Below are 23,223 nucleotides of genomic sequence, written 5' to 3'. Positions count from 1 at the left end.
TGCTGGGCCTTACCTGTACTTCTCTATTCTATACAACCTATGTGGTGTATTTGCTTGTAGATGAAGGTAACTTGTTACTTGGTGTATGCATGCTTTATAGACATACTTTTAGCCTACCCTTTTGGGGGCACCTGACATCTGGGGCAAGAAAAACTGAAGAAAATGGCGTCAGCTGCATCTTTTATACCCCTGCCGCACTGACGTCAGGGAAGAGGCGACAGCAACCGACACCGGACCTAGACTTTGGAATTCAGGCCGACTGCGGGTAGCCTGCCAGCAGGATAACCCAATTGTAATGACTGCAACAGTGATCCAGAGTATGATTTAGAAGTTTCTCGGAACAAAAGGGAGATCTAGCTTGGTGGTTCACATCCCCACAGTATTTTTGCACACTTCTTATTGTTCACAGTAAGTGACTCCTGTTCCCTGGAACTGAATGCATATGTTAGAATGTAATAAAAAGACATTACAAAACTGTTTTACTTTAAGTTCTCCCTTCTGTCCATTTCCAAAACTGATGCCTTGTGGCATTGTCGTATTATCCTTCAGTCAACAGTGCATTTAGTCTGCAGTTTTAGCTAAAGGTTTTGTGGTAAGCAAGGGTATATGCAGATAAGATGGACTTTTTTTGACTTTTTCTTTCTTGTTCCTTACAGGAAGTGAAAATAATTCATTGTACCTGTACTACAAGGGTCTTTCAAAGACACTTTTGACATTTAAATTTGACACGGTGAAGAGTGTCCTGGATAAAGATAAAAAAGAAGATGACACCAATGAGTTTGTCAGTGCGGTTTGTTGGAGAGCACTACCAGATGGGGTAAGGTTTCTGCTTAGCAAATTGCTTTGGTATTGTGGTCTTTGTCTTGCATATTTTAAATCAGACACATTCATTCTTTAACCATTTGCATTTCTAAGGATGTAGTCAGGGTTTAAGGATCTCACTGGAAATGACTACATCAAAGACTGTAGGTTATTCAAGAACTAGTCTTCTTTGTAGTATTCATTACAGCTATAGATATAAAAAATGTAGTCTTGCCTTGTGTTTCTGTTTTATCTCAACACTGAATGCATAGTACTTTTTAATTGTATATCTGTTGTGTATGTAACAATGTCTGAGAGAGTTAAACAACTGAAAAGTTATCTCACTACTTTAAGCTATGTTTTAAAATGCCAGTGTATTTAGAATTTTCATTTAGATAACTTTATTTGCCTGGATTCTCTTAACAGCACATTCTCTTTAAGTGATTGACCTTACACTTGCACAGTGTGATGACTTTACAGTTAAACTTGCTGTTGTGAATTAGTGGGCAGCTCTAGTTGTACTCAGTGAATGGTACCATTAATTGATCTCTGGACTGTACCTCCTCAAGCTCAGTTTTTTCCTCAGTGTTATTTGAGGCAATCTGCTTACCTTTGGGCTTTTACTGTACACTGAAGATAATGACATGAAATGTTCAGGTTAAAAGAAGACTTTGGATTTGAATAGGATAAATGGATGTGGAAAATTGAAGCATTTCTTAATAGTACTTAAAAAAGAAAACAAAGTATCTGCTTCCATGGGAGCTCTGCCCACTATGGACTTTGCTGACATCCCATAGTTTTAGTTTAACTGGTATGCCTGCCATCAAGTCTCTACTACTTTCATGTTGCTTGCACTCTCCAGAGTTGCTCACTGTATGTGTCACAGTATTGTGTTAGTGTCTAACATTAAACATAAGGGCCTAAGAATTTCAAATAGATTTAAATACTGTAGTAAAGGACTATTAGTAGCTTTGACATTTCTTTTGTGGGCTTTTGCCTGATATTCCCAACTACCATAGATGCCTGCAGTTTAACAGTGCCACTCACCATTATTACCCATAAAGCTGCGGTGGTGCAGCGGTAGTGTTGTTGCCTCACAGCAAGAGGTTCTCCCGTTCGATTCTCTGCTGGAGCGCCTTCTGTGTGGAGTCTGCATGTCCTCCCCACGGTCGAGTGGCGTTCGAAAGGCATGCGTAGAATGGGCGTGCCTTCGTTGAAGGTTAGACGTCGAGCTGGCACCTCAGCACCCATAAAAAAAATCTACTGCCAATCATTAGCGGACCGGAGTTTCACTGTGGCGACCCCTAACCGGGAAAAACCGAAAGAAAAACAACTCACCATTATTACCCATGAAAGCTCAAGGAGATAGATAAGCCCATTGCTTAAAGAAACACCTTGAAGCTCTGAATTCCTAGTGACATCACCATGGAGCAAACTGAATAACATAAAGGAACAAGGATTACAGAGTTGATTACTCCACAGAGTCCTCTGCTTTCAATGTGTCTGTCTGCTTTGCAGTATCCATTGAAGGATCATTAAATGATTACTCATCTACCAGGTCATCTCAATAATCACGAGGAATGTAATGAGAAAGCTGATCCGTGGCCCCATGAAATTCCATGTCAGAGTAACACTAATGCCATCTCCCACCATTAAGTTGAAGAGAGTCATCAATGGTTCATTTTTTTTTTCATTTCTGTCCTGTTAAAAATCACTAGCAGCAAGTGCTTTGGTTTGTGACCAGTCAGTGGTTTAGTAGCGTTGCCAAATTTTCAGTTGGAGATTAAGGGAATTAATCACAGGGCTGCTGAATGAAGCTCTAACAACTTATCGTAATCTGCTCAACTGCCAGACTAAATAAGATGAAGGCTCTGGGCTTTACTGTCTTATGGCAAGCGTAGCGCTGCCTCCACTCAATGTCAACTAAATGACAGTTTTATGCTGTGGTGTTAGAGTTGAGAACTTTCCACTAAAGAGTGCACTGGCCCACCATTCAGGTGTCCACAGATAAGTGGTTTCAGGTTTCTAGCCTGAGGAAAGTTGACTGAGCATGTTTGTCCCCTATCATTTCAGAGTACAGATAAGTTCATCTATTTTCCCCTCAACTCCTCTTCTCAAAGGTTGTTCCCCCAGGGTTCTACTTATCTCCATTATCATTCTCATTTATCAGCAAACTTCCCACAGACTTCTCTCATCTCATCATCCTGCCTAACCATGATTATTTACATGTTAAGACATTCCTGATCTATTATGAAAAAAACATTAAGAAGGCTGTCAAATTGGTTAAGCACTCACAAGCTTTTACTTGTAAGAAAACTTAAGACACTGCTGTTTGGAATCCCTCAATGATTGTCTGCAGTAATGAGTAATTGAGCTGTGACTTGAGCTGTGACTTGTACTAGTCAGGAAACAGTTGAGTGAGTCCAGGATTTAAAATGCTTTTGAAATACTTCTCAGCTTTCTGTATCATGTAAAAAATAAAATCACAAAGTATCATGTACAGATCGCAAAGTACAAAGTAAATAGACTCTTCTTGGCTAGGAAATCTCCCATTTCCTTTCCCTAGAAGGTAGAGCTGACAGAGGCAAAGGAGTCCTTATAGCTCAGAGTATGCACTACCAATCATTGCAACAGCCTCCAAAAAAATATACATATATATATATATATATATATATATATATATATATATCTTCCCGGTCAAACGATCACAGTGCAACTGTTTCCAAAACAGATGGATTATGAAAAACTATGAGTAAACTTTGCAGTGTGGCCCATCAGATGTTCATCGTGTTTCACTGTTGCAGTCATTACACTTAGGTTATCCTGCTGGCGGGCTACCCGCAGTCGGACAGAATTCCAAAGTCTTGGTCCGGCGTCGGTTGCTGTCGCTTCTTCCTTGACGTCAGTGCGCCAGGGGTATATATGATGCAGCCGACACCATTTTCTTCAGTCTTTCTTGCCTCGCGGTGCCCGAAGCAAAAGCAGTTCACAAGTGCCGGTCGGCCGACTCCTGAGATTTTCGAAATCGAATTTCAGAACCAAAGTCTTCAATAAAGCTAAGTACCCCATTGGGGAAACTTTTTCTTGCTCCAGACCAATGTTAGTAAAAGTTAACAGTTGTATTTCGTGTGGGAAGTAAATACCTCATAAGGACTTTCACTCTTACTGTATTCCTTGCCTAGGCCCTGACCACGACGTTACTAGTTGTCGGTTTTGTGCTAGATTCAACAAACGCACTATTAAGCGTCGGTTTGATTTTGCATTGCGTTACTTTGGCCGTAGGTTTAACTACATAATGCCGTCGGAACAACCGATGACCGGAATTCATAAAAAAACGCAAAGACAAGGAAAAGGACAGACGTCCGAGGTCCAAAACCGACGACAAAGCCTCTTCTAGGCCAGTCGCCGGTTCTCAGTGAGGCGCTTTCGCAGCCCCTGACACCTGCTACCTCAGAGCCACAGGCCGCCTCCGACTCCCACGTGGAGACAACTAGGCCTCTAGAAACTCAAGGTATTTGGCCAACGGAAACTATTCTCTCACATAGGTCCAGAGCCGCTGAGCAGGCATCTGCTTCTGAGGGTGTTTTCAGACCTACACAGCTTACTATATCAAGTCAACTACAGCAGCAAAGGCAAAGTCTAAAACATCATTACAGACAAAGAAACAAGTACAGCATTCTCCTGGACAGTCATCCATTCCCAAGAAACAGATGCTCAAAATGGCCGAAGACCTAATTACTTTGATCAGGGGTTCCCATCCCCCTCCTGATAAAAGGCCTAGGCAGGATACAGACTATGAATCCTCTGACCAGGTTTCTATTTCCTCTGATTCCTCTTCAGACCAGAGATACTCTCTTCCTCCCTATGAGGATTCTGATGCTGAAGAGTCTATCCTTTCAGCCTCTCCTCCTGAGGATTACTCTTTTGGGGAAACTTTGCACACCATGAGGGAGCATTTCCATTGGGAAAGTCAGGATTATTCAGAATTAAAGAAAAGGCTCAGAGATTTTCTTTTACTGCCTCAGCACAGGCCCCTTGCTATACCCCCGTGTTAGATATTGTTGATGATGTTTTTTCTGAATCTAGTTTGTCTCCTGATTCTTTACCCCAGCACCAGTCAAGCCAGACAGGTACTATAGGGTCCCAGACTGTCATAAATATCTTTATAAAAACCCTGCTGCTGACCCAGAAACAATTTCTCAGGGTCCCAAAGGGGTAAAGGCTTCCACTGCAAAAAACCCAGTCCCCTCTGACAGGGATTCTAGAGCACTGGATAGACGGGGGGAAAAAGTTTACACTTCTGCAACGTTAGTAGTAAGGGCTTTGAACTGCCAGTTTCACATGCTGAAATACCAACAATACTTAATGTCTTTGTTAAAACAGAAAATGTTTGCAAGCTCAGAATGTCCTGACAATAAGGAAATGCAGGATTTATTGCATGCAGCTGAACAAGTGGGAAAACATACTCTGCAATGTGGTTTTTGATTCATTAGAGGCTTCTTGTAGAGCCGCAGTTACAGGATCTGTTATTCGAAGGTATGCTTGGTTAAAAGAGCAAAGTTTACCTGATCATGTTAAAGCCAAATTATCAGATGCTCCTTTACAGCATGATACTTTGTTTGGTGTTAAGGCAGAAGAGGTATTAAAGAAAATGGAGGATAAGGCAAAATCAATGCAGACAGTAAAGGATTTCTTACAGGTACAGCCACCTAGATTTAGCAGAAATTGGCCTTCTAAAAATTGGTCCTTTCCAGTGTCAGACAGGCCTCAAAGATGCAGATACAGACACCCAAGAGGCAGATCTCAGCCACAAGGCTCTTACAGACCTAGACAATGGGGTGCTTCATCCCCCAAAGGAGGAGAAGACAAGTCACAACCTTATAGGAAACAGTCCCAATGACTTCCCTTTTCAAAAGCCAAACACTTACCTTTTGGCAGCACCTTTAGGGGGGAAACTAGCACTTTTCTCACAAAATTGGCACATTATCACCCAGGACAAATGGGTACTGAATATTGTCTCTCAGGGCTACAGGTTCCACTTTCACACCCTACCAAGGTCAAAAGGAATGCCAGACCTGCCCCAAAATCAATGGGCAGAGGCACAAAAACAGATTACAGCTCTCATGGACATGAGAGCCATTCAAAAAGTACCACAGCAAGAACAAGGACAAGGATTTTACTCGAGACTTTTCTTGGTTCCCAGAAAGGGCAAAGCCTGGAGACCCATACTGGATCTGTCTATTCTAAATACTTTCCTGGATGTTCCGAAATTCAAAATGTTGACACTACAGCAACTTCTACCCATGCTGGGCAAGAAGGCTTGGCTTGTTACTTTGGACCTCAAAGAGGCATACCTGCATGTCCCAATCAGACAAAATTGCAGAAGATACCTCAGATTCATAGCTGGCACAATGCATTACCAATTCTCTGCACTGCCTTTTGGCTTATCTACTGCGCCCAGGGTCTTCACAAAATGCCTGGCACCAGTGATTGCATTTTGCAGACAAAACAGAGTTCAAATATATCCCTATTTGGACGACTGCCTTATTCAAGCAGAGAGCAAGGACATTTTACTACAGCATCTAGCGTTTGTAAAAAGATTACTAGTTGGCTTAAGGTACACAGTAAACGAAAAGAAGTCAAAACTAGTGCCCTCTCAAGAGATAATATTCCTGGGTGCAAGCTTAAGTACAACTGCCCAGATGGCTTATCTCACGCCAGACAAGCAAAGGCAACTGACTCAGAACTTTCAAATGATGGCAACAAAAACCCAGCTACCTGCAAGAAAAATTCTGCAGGCTTTGGGGTTCATGGCATCCTGCATCCTACTAATTCCATATGCAAGACTGCATATGAAGAAGTTACAGTGGTACCTAAAAAGTGTTTGGACTCAACATTGCCACAGCCTGGATGCAATAATAATTCTTATTCCCTGCCTGCTGCAGGAGTTTCGATGGTGGGCACTGGCATGTCACCACAACAAGGGACAGCCTTTCACTTTACCCACAGCCAGGCAGACACTAACAGATGCATCGGATTATGCCTGGGGGGGGGGGACGCACATGGCAGGAAAATGTATTCAGGGCAAGTGGTCCGCAGACCAAATGCATCTACACATCAATCAAAAAGAGATGCTAGCCGTATAGAATGCCCTGACAGCTTTCAAGGACCTACTGCATCCAGGACAACACCACAGTTATGTGGTACATAAGCAAGAGGGCACGCACTCATATCCCCTTTCCAGACAAGCTATGACTTTATGGAACACAGCAGTGACCTATCAAGTTAATCTGCAAGCACAATTCCTGCCAGGAAAGAAAAATACTCTGGCAGATGATCTAAGCAGAACCTCATGGATCCTCACGAGTGGAAACTAAATCCACAGGTCTTCAGCATGATAACAAAGAAATGGGGATGCCCGGACATAGATCTTTTTGTCTCCCCTCTCAACTGCCAACTACAGAAATTCTGCACAAGGACTTACCACCCACAAGCATGGAAAGTGGATGCTCTCTCATTCAGCTGGAGAACCCTAAAAGTTTATGCCTTCCCACCACTGCCTCTCCTTTCCAAGGTGCTCCTAAAAGTCAGACAAGAGAGGCCAAAAATGATCCTGATTGCCCCAGACTGGCCACGCCACCACTGGTACCTAATCTTAAAGAACTTGGCTCAAGGCCCAGCCTGGACTTTACCTCAAATACCTCAACTTCTGACACAACAAAACAATCAGATCCTGCACAGCCAACTCAGAACCTTAAATCTGGCTGCATGGCAGATAACATAGCCACTCAGACCACACCCCCCTCTAAAGCTGTTATGGATGTCATTCTGGAGGCCAGGAGGCTCAGCACCAGGAAATCTTATGCAGAGAAATGTAAGAGATCCTGCGCCTGGTACCAGGCACAAGGCTTTGACCCACTTGTACCAAATATCCCTCAGATTTTACAATACCTAACTGAGATGTTGGACAAAGGCCTATCCTTTTCATCAATTAAGATCCATGCCTCTGCCATTTCAGCTCATTATAACACAGAACCTCCTATTTTCTCTCCTCCATTACTAAGGCAGTACCTCAGAGGGGCTAAAAACATAAGACCCCCCCCCCCCAGAGAGCACCGATACCTACTTGGGACCTCAACTTTGTCTTGGAAAAACTCACATTACCTCCCTTTGAACCAGCCAATACAGCTGATATAAAATTTTTATCATGGAAAACTGCTCTGCTCCTAGCAATAACTTCAGCACGAAGAGTCTCAGAGCTACAGGCATTAATGGCAGTGGACCCCTTTATCATTTTTCATCAAGACAGGGTTTCTCTAAGGACAAACCCAACATTTATGCCAAAGGTGGTATCCAGTGTGGCTCTTAGCCAAACCATTCATTTGCCAACATTCTATCCTGATCCCCAGAATAAAGGGGAGAGACTTCTGCACACTTTGGACATACACACAGGCAGTTACACTTCTACTTGGACAAAACAAAAGCTTTCAGAAAAACGGAGCAACTGTTTGTAGCATATGCTGCAGGATCACAAGGAAAGGCTATCTCAAAGCAGACTATTTCAAAGTAGATAGGACACTGTATTCGTTTCTGCTACGCACAGCATGGAAAGCCAGTGCCTAACATTAGACCACACTCTACCAGGGCAGCAGCCACTTCAGCAGCCTTCCTCAGAGGAGTACCAACCAAGGACATTTTGGAAGCTGCAACTTAGAGTTCAGTGCACACCTTTACCAAGCATTACCATTTGCCTCTTTATTCTAAATCCAGAGCAGGCTTTGCCACTGCAGATGTTCATCATGTTACACTGCTGCAGTCATTACACTTGGGTTATCCTGCTGTCAGGCTGTCCCATAGTCGTCCAGAGTTCCAACGTCTTGGTCCGGCGTCAGTTGCTGTCGCTTCTTCCCTGACGTCAGTGCACCAGGGGTATATAAGATGCATCCGACGCCATTTTCTTCAGTCTTTCTTGCCGCGCGGTGCCCGAAGCAGTTCGCAAGTGCCGGTCGGCCGACTCCTGAGATTTTCAAAGTCGAATTTCAGATCCGAAGTCTTCAATAAAGCTAAGTACCCCGTTGGGGAAACTTTTTTCTTGCCTCAGACCGATGTCAGAAAAAGTTAATAATTCTATTTCTTGTGGGAAGCAAATACCTCATAAGGACTTCCACTCTTACTGTATCCCATGCCTAGGCCCCGATCACAACATCACTAGTTGTCGGTTTTGTGCTAGATTTAACAAACGCACTATAAAAAGACATTTTGATTTTGCTTTGCACTACTTTGGCCGAAGGTCCAATTATACTATGCCGTCGGATCAACCGACGACCGCAATACCGAAAAAACGCAAGGACAAGGATAAAGACAGGCATCCGAGGTCCAAAACCGACGAAGAAACCTCTTCTAGGCCAGTCGCCGGTTCACCGGTTCTCAGTGAGGCGCTTTCACAGCCCCTGACACCCACTACCTCAGTGCCACAGGCCGCCTCCGACTCCCACGTGGAGACAACTAGGCCTCTGGAAACTCAAGGTATTGGGCCTACGGAAACTAATCCCTCAGATGGGTCCGGAGCCGCTGAGCAGGCATCGGCTTCTGAGTGTGTTTTCAGACCTTCACAACTTACCATTAAAACAACAGCCAAGACAAAAGTTCCATTAAAGACAAAGAAACAAGTACAGCATTCTCCTGGACAGACCTCCATGCCTAAGAAACAGATGCTTAAAATGGCCGAAGACCTCATTACTCTAATCAGGGGTTCCCATCCCCTTCCTGAGAAAAGGCCTAGGCAGGATACAGACTATGATTCGTCTGATCAGGTTTTCATTTCCTCTGATTTCTCTTCAGACCAGGGATACTCTTTACCCCCCTACGAGGGCTCTGATGCTGAAGAATCTATCCCTTCAGCCTCTCCTCCTGAGGATTATTCTTTTGGGGAAACTTTACATACCATGAGGGAACATTTCCATTGGGAAAGTCAGGATTACTCAGAATCCAAGAAAAGGCTCAGGGATTTCCTTTTATTGCCTCAGCACAGGCCCTTGGCTATTCCGCCTGTGCTAGATATTGTGGATGATGTGTTCTCTGAATCCAGCTTATCTCTGATTCTTTGCCCCCTGCACCAGCCAATCCAGATAGATATTATATTGTCCCAGACTCTCACAAGTTTCTTTATAAAAACCCTTCGGCTGATCCAGAAACTATTTCCCAGGGTCCAAACGGGGTTAAGGCTTCCATTGCAAAAAATCCAGTACCCTCTGACAGAGATTCCAGAACTTTGGATAGATGGGGGAAGAAAGTATACACTTCTGCAACTTTAGCGGTAAGAGCTTTAAATTGCCAGTTTCACATGCTTAAGTACCAACAATATTTAATGGCTCAGTTAAAACAGAAAATGCTTGCAAGCTCAGAAGCTCCTGATTGTAAAGAAATGCAGGATTTATTGCATGCAGTTGAACAGGTGGGAAAACATACTCTACAATGTGGTTTTGATTCTTTAGAGGCCTCTTGTAGAGCCGCAGTTACAGGTTCTGTGATTCGAAGACATGCTTGGTTAAAAGAACAGAGTTTACCTGATCATGCTAAGGCAAAATTATTGGATGCTCCTTTACAGCATGATACATTGTTTGGTGTTAAGGCAGAAGAGGTGTTAAAGAAAATGGAGGATAAAGCTAAATCTATGTAAACAGTCAAGGATTTCTTACAGGTACAGCCACCTTGATTTAGCAGAAATTGGCCAACAAAGAATTGGTCCTTTCCAGTGTCAGACAGGCCACAGAGAGGCAGATACAGACACCCAAGAGGCAGATCTCGACCCCAAGGCTCAAACAGACAATGACAGCGGGGCACCTCAACCCCAAAAGGAGGTGAGGACAAGTCACAACCTTACAGGAAACGGTCACAATGACTTTCCCCTTCGTACGCCAAGCACTTCCCTTTTGGAAGCCCCCTTAGGGGGAAAACTAGCACTTTTTTCTCAAAGCTGACAAACAATCACCCAAGACAAATGGGTTCTGAATATTGTCTCTCAAAGTTACAGGTTCCACTTTCATAATTTACCAAGGCTAAAAGGAATGCCAGACCTGCCACAAAATCAATGGGCAGAGGCACAGAAACAAATTTCAGCCCTCATGGACATGAGAGCTATTCAAAAAGTACTACAACAGGAACAAGGACAAGGATTTTACTCAAGACTCTTCCTGGTCCCCAGAAAGGACAAGGCCTGGAGACCCATACTAGACCTTTCAATTCTAAATACTTGCCTGGATATTCCGAAATTCAAAATGTTGACATTACAGCAGCTTCTACCCATGCTGGGCAAGAAGGCTTGGCTTGTTACTCTGGACCTCAGAGGCATACCTGCATGTCCCTATCAGACAAAATTGCAGAAGATACCTCAGATTCAAAGCTGGTACAATGCACTACCAATTCTCTGCACTGCCCTTTGGCTTATCTATTGCGCCCAGGGTCTTCACAAAGTGCCTGGCACCAGTAATTGCATTTTGCAGACAAAAAGGAATTCAAATATATCCATACCTGGACGACTGCCTCATTCAAGCAGAGACAAAGGACATTCTTCTACAGCATCTGGCGTTTGTAAAAAGGATGCTAATTTCTCTAGGGTACACAGTAAATGAAAAGAAGTCAAAACTAGTGCCCTCACAACAGATTATATTCCTGGCTGCCAGCTTAAATACAACGGCCCAGATGGCTTACCTCACGCCAGACAAACAAGTTCAACTAACTCAATATTTTCACCTACTGGCAAAAAAGTCCCATCTCCCTGCAAGAAAAATTCTGTAGGCACTGGCATTCATGGCATCCTGCATACTACTAATACCATATGCCAGACTGCATATGAGGAAATTACAATGGTACCTAAAAAGTGTTTGGACTCAACACTCTCACAGTTTAGAAGCAGTAATACCAATGATTCCCTGCCTACAACAGGAGTTCCGATGGTGGGCACAGGCATGTCACCTAAACAAGGGTCAGCCTTTTACTCTACCCACAGCCAGGCAGACTCTAACAACAGATGCTTCGGATTACGCCTGGGGAGTACACATGGCAGGAAAATGCATTCAGGGCAAGTGGACCACAGACCAGATGCATATTCATATCAATCAAAAAGAGATGTTGGCTGTTCAAACTGCCCTAACAGCTTTCAAGGACCTTCTGCATCGAGGACAATTATTATTAAAAACAGACACCACCACAGTAATGTGATACATAAACAAGCAAGGGTTCACTCATTCTTATCCCCTATGCAGGCAAGCCATGACCTTGTGGAACACAGCTCTAACATATCAAGTTCACCTGCATGCACAATTCCTGCCAGGAAAGAAAAATACTTTGGTAGACGATCTAAGCAGAAATATCATGGACCCTCACGAATGGAAATTGAATCCACATATCTTCAGCATGGTAACGAAGAAATGGGGATGCCCAGACATAGATCTTTTTACCTCCCCACTGAATTGCCAACTACAAGAATTCTGCACAAGGACTTATCACAAACAGGCATGGAAAGTGGATGCTCTTTTGTTCAGCTGGAAAAACCTAAAAGTTTATGCCTTCCCGCCACTGCCTCTCCTTTCAAAGGTACTCCTAAAAGCCAGACAAGAAAAACTGCAGATGATCCTGATTGCTCCAGACTGGCCACGCCAGCACTGGTACTTTACCTTAAGGAACTTAGCTCAAGGCCCACCATGGATTTTGCCTCAAATTCCACACCTTCTGACTCAACAAAACAATCAAGATCCTGCACGGTCAGCTCAAAACCCTAAACCTAGCTGCATGGCAGATTCATTAGTCAAACAGGTAACACCTCTCTCTAAAGCTGTTATGGATGTCATTTTGGAGGCCAGGAGGCCTAGCACCAGGAAAGCTTACTCAGAAAAATGGAAGAGATTCTGCGCCTGGAACCAGGCTCAAAACCTTGACCCTCAAGTTCCAAACATTCCTCAGATTTTACAGTACTTAACTGAGATGCTGGACAGAGGCCTATCCTTCTCAGCAATTAAGATCCACGCCTCTGCCATTTCAGCACATTACAACACGGATCCTCCTTTATTCTCTCATCCCTTGCTAAAACAGTACCTCAGAGGGGCTAAAAACATAAAACCGCCCTGGAGAGCACCAACACCAACTTGGGACCTCAGTTTCATTTTGGAAAAAACTAACCCTGCCACCTTTTGAGCCAGCTAATACAGCAGATCTAAAATGTTTATCCTGGAAAACAGCTCTGCTCCTGGCAATAACTTCAGCACGAAGACTCTCAGAGCTACAGGCATTAATGGCAGTGGAACCTTTTATAATTTTTCATCAGGACAGGGTTTCTTTAAGGATAAACCCTACCTTTATGCCAAATGTGGTATATAGTGTGGCTCTTAAACAAACCATCCATTTGCCAACTTTTTATCCAAACCCCCAGAATAAAGGGGATAAACTTTTGCATTCTTTGGACATACACAGGCAGCTACGCTTCTACTTGGACAAAACAAAAGCTTTCAGGAAAACTGAGCAACTGTGTTTGTAGCATATGCTGCAGGATCACAGGGCAAGGCTATCTCAAAGCAGACTATATCCAAATGGATAGGACACTGTATATGTTACTGCTACACACAGCATGGAAAATCAGTCCCAAATAACATTAGGCTAAATTTCCACCAGGGCAACAGCCACTTCAACAGCCTTTCTCAGAGTACCACCTACCAAGGAAATTTTGGAGGCTGCAACTTGGAGTTCAGTGCACACCTTTACCAAGCATTACCACCTGCCTCTTTACTCTAAATCCAGAGCAGGATTTGCCACTGTAGTTCTGCAGGGCCTCATAGCCAATCCTAACTCTTTATAGACCAGCCACCCAACCTTAGCTTTGGGATTCTACCCAAGTGTAATGACTGCAGCAATGTAACACTATGCACATAGTACAGTTTTGTACCTATCATAAATGTAGATGTTCGAGTGTTCACAGTGCTGCAGTCCAGGTTACCCTCCCTCCATCCCCTCTGAACTAGCTGGACTTATCTATACCTTTCTATCCTATACAACCTTTGTGGTGTATTTGCTTGTAACTGAATGTATTGTTTTTATTTTTATATGTATATCTTTTATTAGCAATATGTATTGCCTACCTACTTGGGGGCTCCTGACATCTGGGGCAAGAAAAAATGAAGAAAATGGCGTCTGATGCATCTTGTATACCCCTGGCGCACTGACGTCAGGGAAGAAGCAACAGCAACCGACGCCAGACCAAGACTTTGGAACTCTGGCCGACTACGGGACCGCCTGATGGCAGGATAAACCCAAGTATAATGACTGCAGCAGTGTGAACACTCGAACATCTGCATTTATGGTAGGTACAAAACTGTACTTTCTGCAGGGCCTCATAGCCACTCCTAATCCTATTTAGACCCAGCCACCCTACCTCAGCTTTGGGATTCTACCCAAGTGTAATGACTGCAGCAGTGCAACACGATGAGCATAGTACAGTTGTGTACCTACCATAAATGTAGATGTTCGAGTGTATTCACTGTTGCAGTCCAGGTTACCCACCCTCCATCCCCACTTTCTTTGCTGGAACTTATCTATACCTTTCTGACCTATACAACCTATGTGGTGTATTTGCTTGTAGCTGAAGGTATTGTTTATATTTTTCTGTTTGTTTTTATTAGCAATATGTATTGCCTACCTATTTGGAGGCACCTGACATCTGGGGCAAGAAAAACTGAAGAAAATGGCGTCTGCTGCATCTTATATACCCCTGGTGCACTGACGTCAGGGAAGAAGCGACAGCAACCGGCGCCGAACCAAGACTTTGGAATTCTGGCCGACTGCGGGTAGCCTGCTAGCAGGATAACCCAAGTGTAATGACTGCAACAGTGAATACACTCGAACATCTACATTTATGGTAGGTACACAACTGTACTTTATTTTTCCAACTAGCCATTTCTAGCAAATGACAAGTACCTCTAGCTTTTCTTCTTTCACTTATCTCTCTCTCTCCCCTAAGTTTTTTTCCAACCGTCCATCTGACCTGTCTTCCTGCCATACCCTCACTTTGGCTTCAGTGTTCTTTTTTCGTCAATTTCAACTACTTTTTTGCACATATGTAAATAGGAAACCTATATAATTTTTATAGGTTCATAGGTTCATAGGTTTATACTAGGCTATCTGCCCGAGGGCATTTACAAGCCTAGCCCATAGTTTTGTGGCTTACGCCACCCCTTTAGTTTGGAGAAACTATGCCCATTATTTTGCAGTGCCTCTGTTGAGCAGAGACACTGAGGTAATCCCTGGGGTATATCTGCGATCTCCCATCCATTGGTCAAGATTCCTCTTGAACAAAGCCAGCGAGGTGCTCTGCCTCACATATACTGGGATTTTGTTCCACAGCATAGGGAGTCTTTGGGTGATGAATCTATCCCTCCAGCACGCCCTATTAATAGCTGTGTCTAGGTTTAGGTCTCCTGCGCTTGTGGCTCTAAGAGATTTTGATCTTCTGAGGTGAAGCATGTTCACCAAACCTGGGTTTGACATGGCCTTGTATGTCAGGCACAGGTCACCTCTGAGCAGGCGGTAAGCACTGAATAGAGCTGGAGTTCTTTCAGCCGGGCAGCATAAGACATATCTTTGAGACCTTTTATCCTTTTGGTGAGGAACTTTGGGGCCTCTCCAGCTGCTGCAAGTGTCGGGTCAGATACATTCCGAATGGGGCATTGTACTCAATCATTGGTCTGATGAGTGATGAGTACAGGGAGACTATGACCTCCCTTGATCTAGATGTGAATCCCTTCATGATCAGGTGGGCAATGTAGAAGGTCTTCCTAACTATTTTAGCAACATGAGTGTCGAATGAAAGGTTACTGTCAACCTGGGTCCCCAGGTCCCTGATAACTTCTTCTGTGCTCAGTGGATTGCCTCTTATATGGTAGCTAGGGTAACCTTGATTTTCCCAAGGGTATGACTATGCATTTTTGGCATTTAACTTTAGGCCATGGCTCTGGCACCAGTTATCCGCTTTCTGTGAGGCCCTTCTGAAGGATATCTGTGTCAGATGTGTTTTCGACTATAGCCCAGTTTGCAGTCATCTGCAAACTTGGTCAGCCATAACCCTCCTGTGTTTGCTTGTACTGAGAAGTAGATGCGAACAAGAGTGGGCCCAGGACTGAGCCCTGTGGGACACCACTTGTGACAGGCATTGAGTCTGACGTGGCGCCAGCAACTCTGACCCTGTGGGTTCTGTCACTCAGCCAGTTTGCAACCCATCTTGTGACGTATGGGTTTACCTTTAGGCTGATGAGTTTTTCAATGATACCTGAGTGGGGTATTGTATCAAGGCCTTTGCTAGGTCCAGGTAGACTGTATGGACTGCCTTACCCTCATCAATGGCCTTGGTGACCGTTTCAAAGAAGTCAACCAAGTTTAGAAGGCATGATCTGCCTTTGACAAAGCCAAACTGGGTTTGATCCAGCGTCTGCAAATTCCCTATGTCTTTATTTATGAGATCCATTATGATCCTTTCCATGGCTTTGCAGATAAGGCTTGTCAAGCTAATGGGACGGTAATTTCCAGGGTCAGTGGAGGCACCGCCTTTGTGAAGTGGGACCACAGTCGCTGTGCGGCACTCCCTGGGTACGTATCCAGAGGTGAGACTGAGATTAAACAGCTGTCCTAACTGTGGGTTTAATTCCTCGTTGAGTTCGTGGAGTACACATCCGGGGACACCATCAGGTCCCATGGATGCAGTGTTTTTTGCCTTGGAGAGAGCAGTTTTCACCTGGGCATTTGAGATGTTTGAGGGCTACTATCATTTGGTATAGATATATCTCCTTTTGGGGGGGGGTGAAGTTTGCACTGAACCTGTCAGCCAGTATGTTGGCAATGTCTGTAGGATCAGTAATCTTCACATCGTTTGAACTAATTCTGAGCATATCTGGGAGCTTCCTCCCAGGTTTCTAACATAGCTAAAGAAGGCCTTATGATTGTCTTTTGAGTCCTTAGCTATTTTTTTCTCAAAATTTGCTTTGGATGATTTTATGAGAGCTCTTAGCTTTTTACTTATAATGATCAAAGGTGTCTTACCTCTTAAGGATTTAGCTCTATCTTGTAGTAGCTTCCTCCTTTTGTTGTAGAGTTTGTTTATGGCTGGGGTCCACCAGACTGGACGCCTGCCTTTGGTACAGAGAGTCTTTGTTTTGTTTGGGATTGCCTGATCCATGCAGTCCTGCAGGTGCTGGTAGAAGGCATTTGTAAGTGATTCAGCGGCTTGCGTAGTGTTTACCGCAGGCTCGGGGGCCTTAAAGGAGACCACACTAGTCTTTAGAAGTGTGAAGTCAGCTTTTGAGAAGTTCTTTACTGTGGTTTTTTGTTTCAGGTGGGGTGGGATGAGGACCTCCAGCAAGATTAGCTTGTGATCTGATCTCACCAGTGAGGGGTATACTTCAGGTGTTGAACATTGTGCTCCCATGTTCGTGATGATGAGATCAAGTATGTTTTCTCCTCTTGTGGGGATGGTGACTAGTTGTTCCATGGCATTTGAGTTTATGAATTCCAGGAACTTTTGGGCCAGAGTGTTTGGGCTTGAGTAGTGTTCCCAGTCTATATTTGGGTAATTGAAGTCACCTAGTATAATGGTGTTTGGAGATACATTTATCCCCTCCAGTGTTTTCAGGAAAGCCATGTGAGGTTCTTGGGTTTGTGAGGGTGGCCTGTAACATGCTACAAATTGCAGAGCAGTCTTGCCTATGGTTAATTGCACCTGGATGGTCTCCGATGCATCGTGCGTTGCCACCAATCTTGAGGTGTGGGTGTCCTTGATGAATATGGACACCCTCCTTTCTTGGTATTGTCCGAATTTTGGGGCCGGAACGCATGATATGAGGTAAAACCTGATAGTGCTGGGGTGCTCTCAGGAGCCTTGAACCAGGTTTCTGTCACAGCACAGACATCGATGTTCTCCATACTGAGAAGGGCCTCGAGTGCGTGCATTTTGAGATTGAGACTTCTGGCATTGAGCAGCATTACCCTTAGTTTTTTCCATTATTGAGTTCTAGGGTGGTAGGTTTAGAATTTGAGCCTTGCCTAAAAAGGCACTATGGGGTGGCAATAGCCTTTGCCAATATCCGAATCCCAGGGTGACAGGTGCAAGCCATCCCTCATGAGCAGCGGCTTGTCCAGCATGTCATCCCAGGCAGACAGACATTGGATCCCCTTTGAATGACACCAGAATTTAAGCCAATTGTTAAAGCTGATCATCTTATCTCTGTATTGTGGCATCATTTTTGGTGAAGGTAGGATACTGCTCAATGTCAGGGTCATACCTGCCTGGGCTACATAATCAGAGAGCTCCTCAATGTCTCTTTTCATGTAGTCCAAGGAGGTACATCTCAGGTCGTTTACACCAGCGTGGACAATGACTAAGTCGTACTTGTACCTGCTGTTGAGAGACCTGAGTGCTTGCGTTATGTGGCGGATTCTAGCGCCCGACAGGCAGCTTACTGTGACCTTCTCCTTATTCAGTTTAGTCATACTACATTAGCATTCAAATATACAAGATGGAGGTAAACAACACAAGAAAACAATATAAAACTGAAATAACGAAAATCAAGTGCTGACCATGACCTTTATTGAAATAACGGTATGCTCTCTGTCACACACATACACACACACTTACCCAGGAAGAGCTAATGTTATCTTTTTTGTGTTGCTGGTGCCTCTTTTCTTGCTTTTACTGTAACATTGTGTACTACTGGTTTTGCTGGCAGCACTGAGTACAGTTACTGTTGGCTCTTAAGGTAAGCCAACCGTAATGTAACTTTTTGGCAAATGTAGCTTAAGTAAGTCATTTAAGTTGCCATGGTCAGATATTGCCTTTATTTTAATAATAAATAATTATTTGCAAAAAAGTAATCCAAAAGCCACAAGCTGTTAAAATTTAATAAAATGTTTGACGTAAACAAAAAAAAAATTAAGCAGGACACTTTGTAAGGCTAAATGTGTAGAATGTAAGTATTTACGCAGGAAACTCTAAAGCAAAGGATTTAAACAAATACAAGCTTTTAAGAAAAAACGTCTGCTGCTATTTTTATTATACTGAAAGATTCTTTATGTTGTCTGCCTCTGGCATTTACTGATTGAGGTAAACTCACAGACCGTGGATCCCAGGCATATGAGCTTTCTATCCAGAACGTTACCTGTGTACACTTCACAAGTCTGCATCTAACTTTTGCTCAGCAGTTGCACTGTGAAGTTAAAGCCCCAGATTATGTATTTCCCATTTGGTTTAGATTTTGAATGCATCTGCACAGTCACACATTCTCTGAAATCTGTCATTTTGTCTATGGTAATACAGATGTAGACTTGAAATAAGTTCTGCAGGCATGTGCAAGGAGCAGTTTCATTTTCCAAGAATTTGCTATTTGTGTGGCTTAAACATTTCAGATTCTACTATACCTTTGTACACTGTACACATTTAACATGCTGCAATATTTATTGGAGTCAACAACTACAGGTTTCACAGCTTTTACAGTATTTTGAAAACTAAATTTGTGCCTGTCGCACTCCATGCCCCCCCCCCCCATTTTGGACCTTGGCCAATGGCTTCTCTGCTTGCACACAGCTCATGCATTCATTCCAGGGGGGTGGGAACAAGGCATTCCCAGGCAAGGTGAGAACCCTGGATCCCATTTATTCCTGCCCAAAAATCCCAGTAGTCTCTTTTCACTCATGAGAGTGACATGTTAGACAGTGGGCCAGCTTTCTGGTCCTACGGGACAGTCTGCCCTCTGCCTGTGGGAGCAACCTCCCTTCCCTTTCAGCTGTCTCACAAGGGGAAATGTGTCAGTGCAGTTTGAGTTCCCCTATGCTTCTGAGTGCAGATGCATTCAGTGGTTGCTTTGTAAACTTGAACTGAATTATTTACAGCAGCTAGTGCCATCAGTAAATGAGATGTGGTGAGCCAGACCCATCTCACCCCTCACCAAATGGGCAATCTAGTAGTGGCCCCTCACTCCAACCCTCCCTTGCCAGCTCCTTTAGGTACCTGAGTCACTAATCGAATCTGGAATTCCCGTGCCATAGTTAGGAATTTCTCTCTCTATGCCATGGAGTTGTCTCTTGAGAGTTCTTTTGAGATGCTTCCAACAAGTGGAACTTAAGTGGTTGAAGCCACATTTTAACTTATTACCCAGCCCCTTTCATAATAGCCCATCTGTGTTTGCATTAATGCCACCATTATGGTGCAGGACAGGACTTCATTCCCTAGATGAATATACAAACTATACCACTTTGTACTCTGGCTGTGTGTAACCACTGTAAGGAATATGATCTGTAACTACTGAGATTTTTTTACCATAGAGGTAGGGTTGAAGCTTTTGAAGAGCTTGTACTATTCCCAAACATTCCTTTTTTACACAGACACATTATTGGACAAGTCTATGATTAAGGCATTCTAGTGGGTGCACTTATTACTGTGAAGAAATCTGTGCAGTCCCATGATTTGAAGCGTCTACTTGCATGATAAACCCTTGATTACTTTTATGGCTGGGTAAACCTTGAGGTCCATTCTTGAGTTCCTTAAATTTCTGGAATGTGCACTCGAATGACATTAACCAGATAGCCTGATTTGTCCTGTTCATTTGGGTAAGATTTGTAAAATAAGTGGCTTTGGAGTATTGTGATAAGCGTCAAACATTTTATAATACCCCATGGTTTCCAGCAACATCCTTACTTTTTTGGTAACAGTGTTCCACCATGTCTTTATATCTTCTACTTTGGCAAACTGTAGCCAAATTTTTCACCCCCCACTCTGTGACCAAGGTAAGGTACAGTGGATATAAAAAGTTTACACACCCCTGTTAAAATACCAGGTTTTTGTGATATAAAAAAACGAGACCACAATAAATCATTTCAAAGCTTTTCCCACCTTTAATGTGACTTGTAACCTGTGCAATTCAATTGAAAAACAAACAAATTTGTTGGGGAAAAAAATTAAAAAAGTACAATAAGCTGGTTGCATAAGTGTGTATAAATATATTGCATAAATATTAAACTAATACTTTGTTGAAGTACCTTTTGATTTAATTACAACATTCAGTCTTCTTGGGTAGGAGTCTATCAGCATGGCAAATCCTGAATTAGGAATATTTGGCCACTCTTTCTTGCAAAAGTGCTCCAAATCTGTCACATTACGAGGGCATATCTTGTGCACAGCCCTCTTCAGGTCACCGCACAGATTTTCTATTGGCTTTAGGTCTGGGCTCTGGCTGAGCCATTCCAAAACTTTAATTTTCTTCTGGTGAAGCCATTCTTCTGTTGATTTGGATGTATGCTTGGGGTTATTGTCGTGTTGAAAGGTGAAATTCCTCTTCATCTTTCTAGCAGATGCCTGAAAGTTTTGGGCCAAAAGTGAATGGTATTTGGAACTGGTCATAATTCCCTCCACCTGGACTAAAGCCACAGATGTTCTTCGTGTTTCACTGTTGCAGTCATAACTGTAGGGTGCTCCTGCCGGCAGGCAGCCCGAGGTCGGCCCGAATCCCAAAGTCTGGGTCCGGCATCGGCTGTATAAGCTAGTATCCTGACGTCAGTACGCCTTGGTACATAGCCCTCAGCCGACGCCATCTTCTCCAGTCTTTCTTGCCGTGCGGTGGAAAGCAGCTCGCAAAACGTTGGTTGGCGATTTTCGAACAGCATTCTTGGTTGTTGTCGGTCCGAAGTTGTTACTTCTCTTCTCAAAGCTAAGTACCCGTTAGAATCTTTTTCTTGTTCCTCCGATGTCAGAAAAAGTTAATAATTGTATAGCGTGTGGGAAACAAATACCTCATAAAGATTTCCACTCTTACTGTCTACCTTGCTTAGGCCCTGACCACGACGTTTCTTGTTGTCGGTTCTGTGCCAGGTTCAACTCTCGTACTATCAAACGCAGGTACGACTGGGCTTTAAATTATTTTGGCAGACACTTCAATTACAGAATGTCATTGGATACTACCGGAGTTCAAAAGAAGCACAAAGATAAAGACAGGCCTCCGAGGTCCAAACAGGACTCGTTGCAGCTGGAGCCAGCGTCCGGTTCGGCTGTCGTCAGTGAGGCGCTTTTGCAGCCCCTGTCGTCCGCCGCTTCTGAACCGATGGCCGATACGGACTCCCATGGGGAGCCATCAAGGCCCACTATTTTATCTGCTGCAGGACCTTCGGACATCGCTCCTTCAGATGGGTCCGGAACCGCTGTGCAGGTACCGGCTTCTGAGGGGGTTTTCAGGCCTACTCACATTACTATTTCAAAGGCAAAGGCAAAGACAAAGACTCCTTCTAAGTCTAAAGTTTCAGCTCAAGCTGCTTCTGAATCCACTCCCAAGACACAAAAACAATTATTGAGGATGGCTGAAGACTTGCTTACAATGATTAGGGGTTCTCACCCCCCTCCTGAGAAAAGGCCTCGACAGGATGTTACTCTGGATTCTTCTGACCAGGCTTCTGTCTCTTCTGTTTCTTCCTCTGATCAGGACTATTCCTTCCCCACTTATGAGGATTCGGATGCTGAGGAATCTTTGCCCTCGGCCTCTCCGCCTGAGGATTTTTCTATTGGGGAAACCTTGCATGAGATGAGGGAACATTTTCATTGGGAAGGACAGGAATATTCTGCTTCCAAAAGAGGCTTAGAGAATTTCTTCTTCTTCCTCAGCATAGGCCTTTAGCTATCCCTCCTGTTTTGGACATTGTGGACGATGCTTTTCTGAGGCTAATTTGAATCCTGATTCCATGCCTCCTGCTCCTTCTAAGCCTGATAGATTTTATAGGGTTCCTGACTCTCATTTATTTCTTTTTAAAAATCCTTCTGCAGACCCTGAAACTATTTCTCAGGGTTCTAAGGCTGCTAAGGTTGCTACTTCTAAAAATCCTATTCCCTCTGAGAAGGATTCTCGTGCTTTAGACAGGTGGGGCAAAAGGTATATACTTCTGCTACCCTTTCTGTAAGGGCATTGAATTGCCAGTTTCATATGTTTAAATACCAGCAATTTCTTTTGTCTGTTTTAAAGCAAAAGCTTGCTTCCGTACCTGCTTGTGCAGAGGATAAGGAACTTCAGGATGTTTTGCATGCTACTGAACAGGTTAACAAGCATAGTTTACATTGTGGTTTTGATGCCTTGGATGCTTCCTGCAGGGCTGCTGCCTCTGGTACTGTGATTAGGAGACATGCCTGGCTTCGTGAACAAAGTTTGCCTGAACAGGTTAAGGCTAAATTATTAGATGCCCCTGTTCAACATGATGTTCTTTTGGTTCTAAGGCTGAGGAAGTTATTAAAAAGATGGAAGAAAAGGCAAAGTCCATGCAGACTGTAAAAGATTTCTTGCAGGTTCAACCTCCTAGATTTTCCAGGAATTGGCCCACTAAAAATTGGTCCTTTCCCACGTCTGACAGGCCTCA

At 43.7% G+C, this 23,223-nt stretch overlaps 1 protein-coding gene across 1 annotated transcript in view; it reads left to right on the top strand.

Annotated features, from left to right (window-relative positions):
- COP1 (COP1 E3 ubiquitin ligase) overlaps positions 1-23,223 on the top strand; it is a 1,660,397-nt gene that overhangs the window by 1,434,821 nt on the left and 202,353 nt on the right. The window contains exon 20 of the mRNA XM_044085965.1: positions 657-817. Within this exon, the coding sequence (XP_043941900.1) occupies positions 657-817 (161 nt within the window). The remainder of the gene's footprint in view (positions 1-656; positions 818-23,223) is intronic.

Source organism: Protopterus annectens, chromosome 10.part0 (genome assembly GCF_019279795.1).
Source record: "Protopterus annectens isolate FY-2018-M chromosome 10.part0, PAN1.0, whole genome shotgun sequence".
NCBI classification, from domain to species: domain Eukaryota; kingdom Metazoa; phylum Chordata; order Ceratodontiformes; family Protopteridae; genus Protopterus; species Protopterus annectens.
The sequence above is the reverse complement of the archived record's forward strand: the minus strand, read 5'-3'. Positions and strand labels throughout refer to the sequence as shown.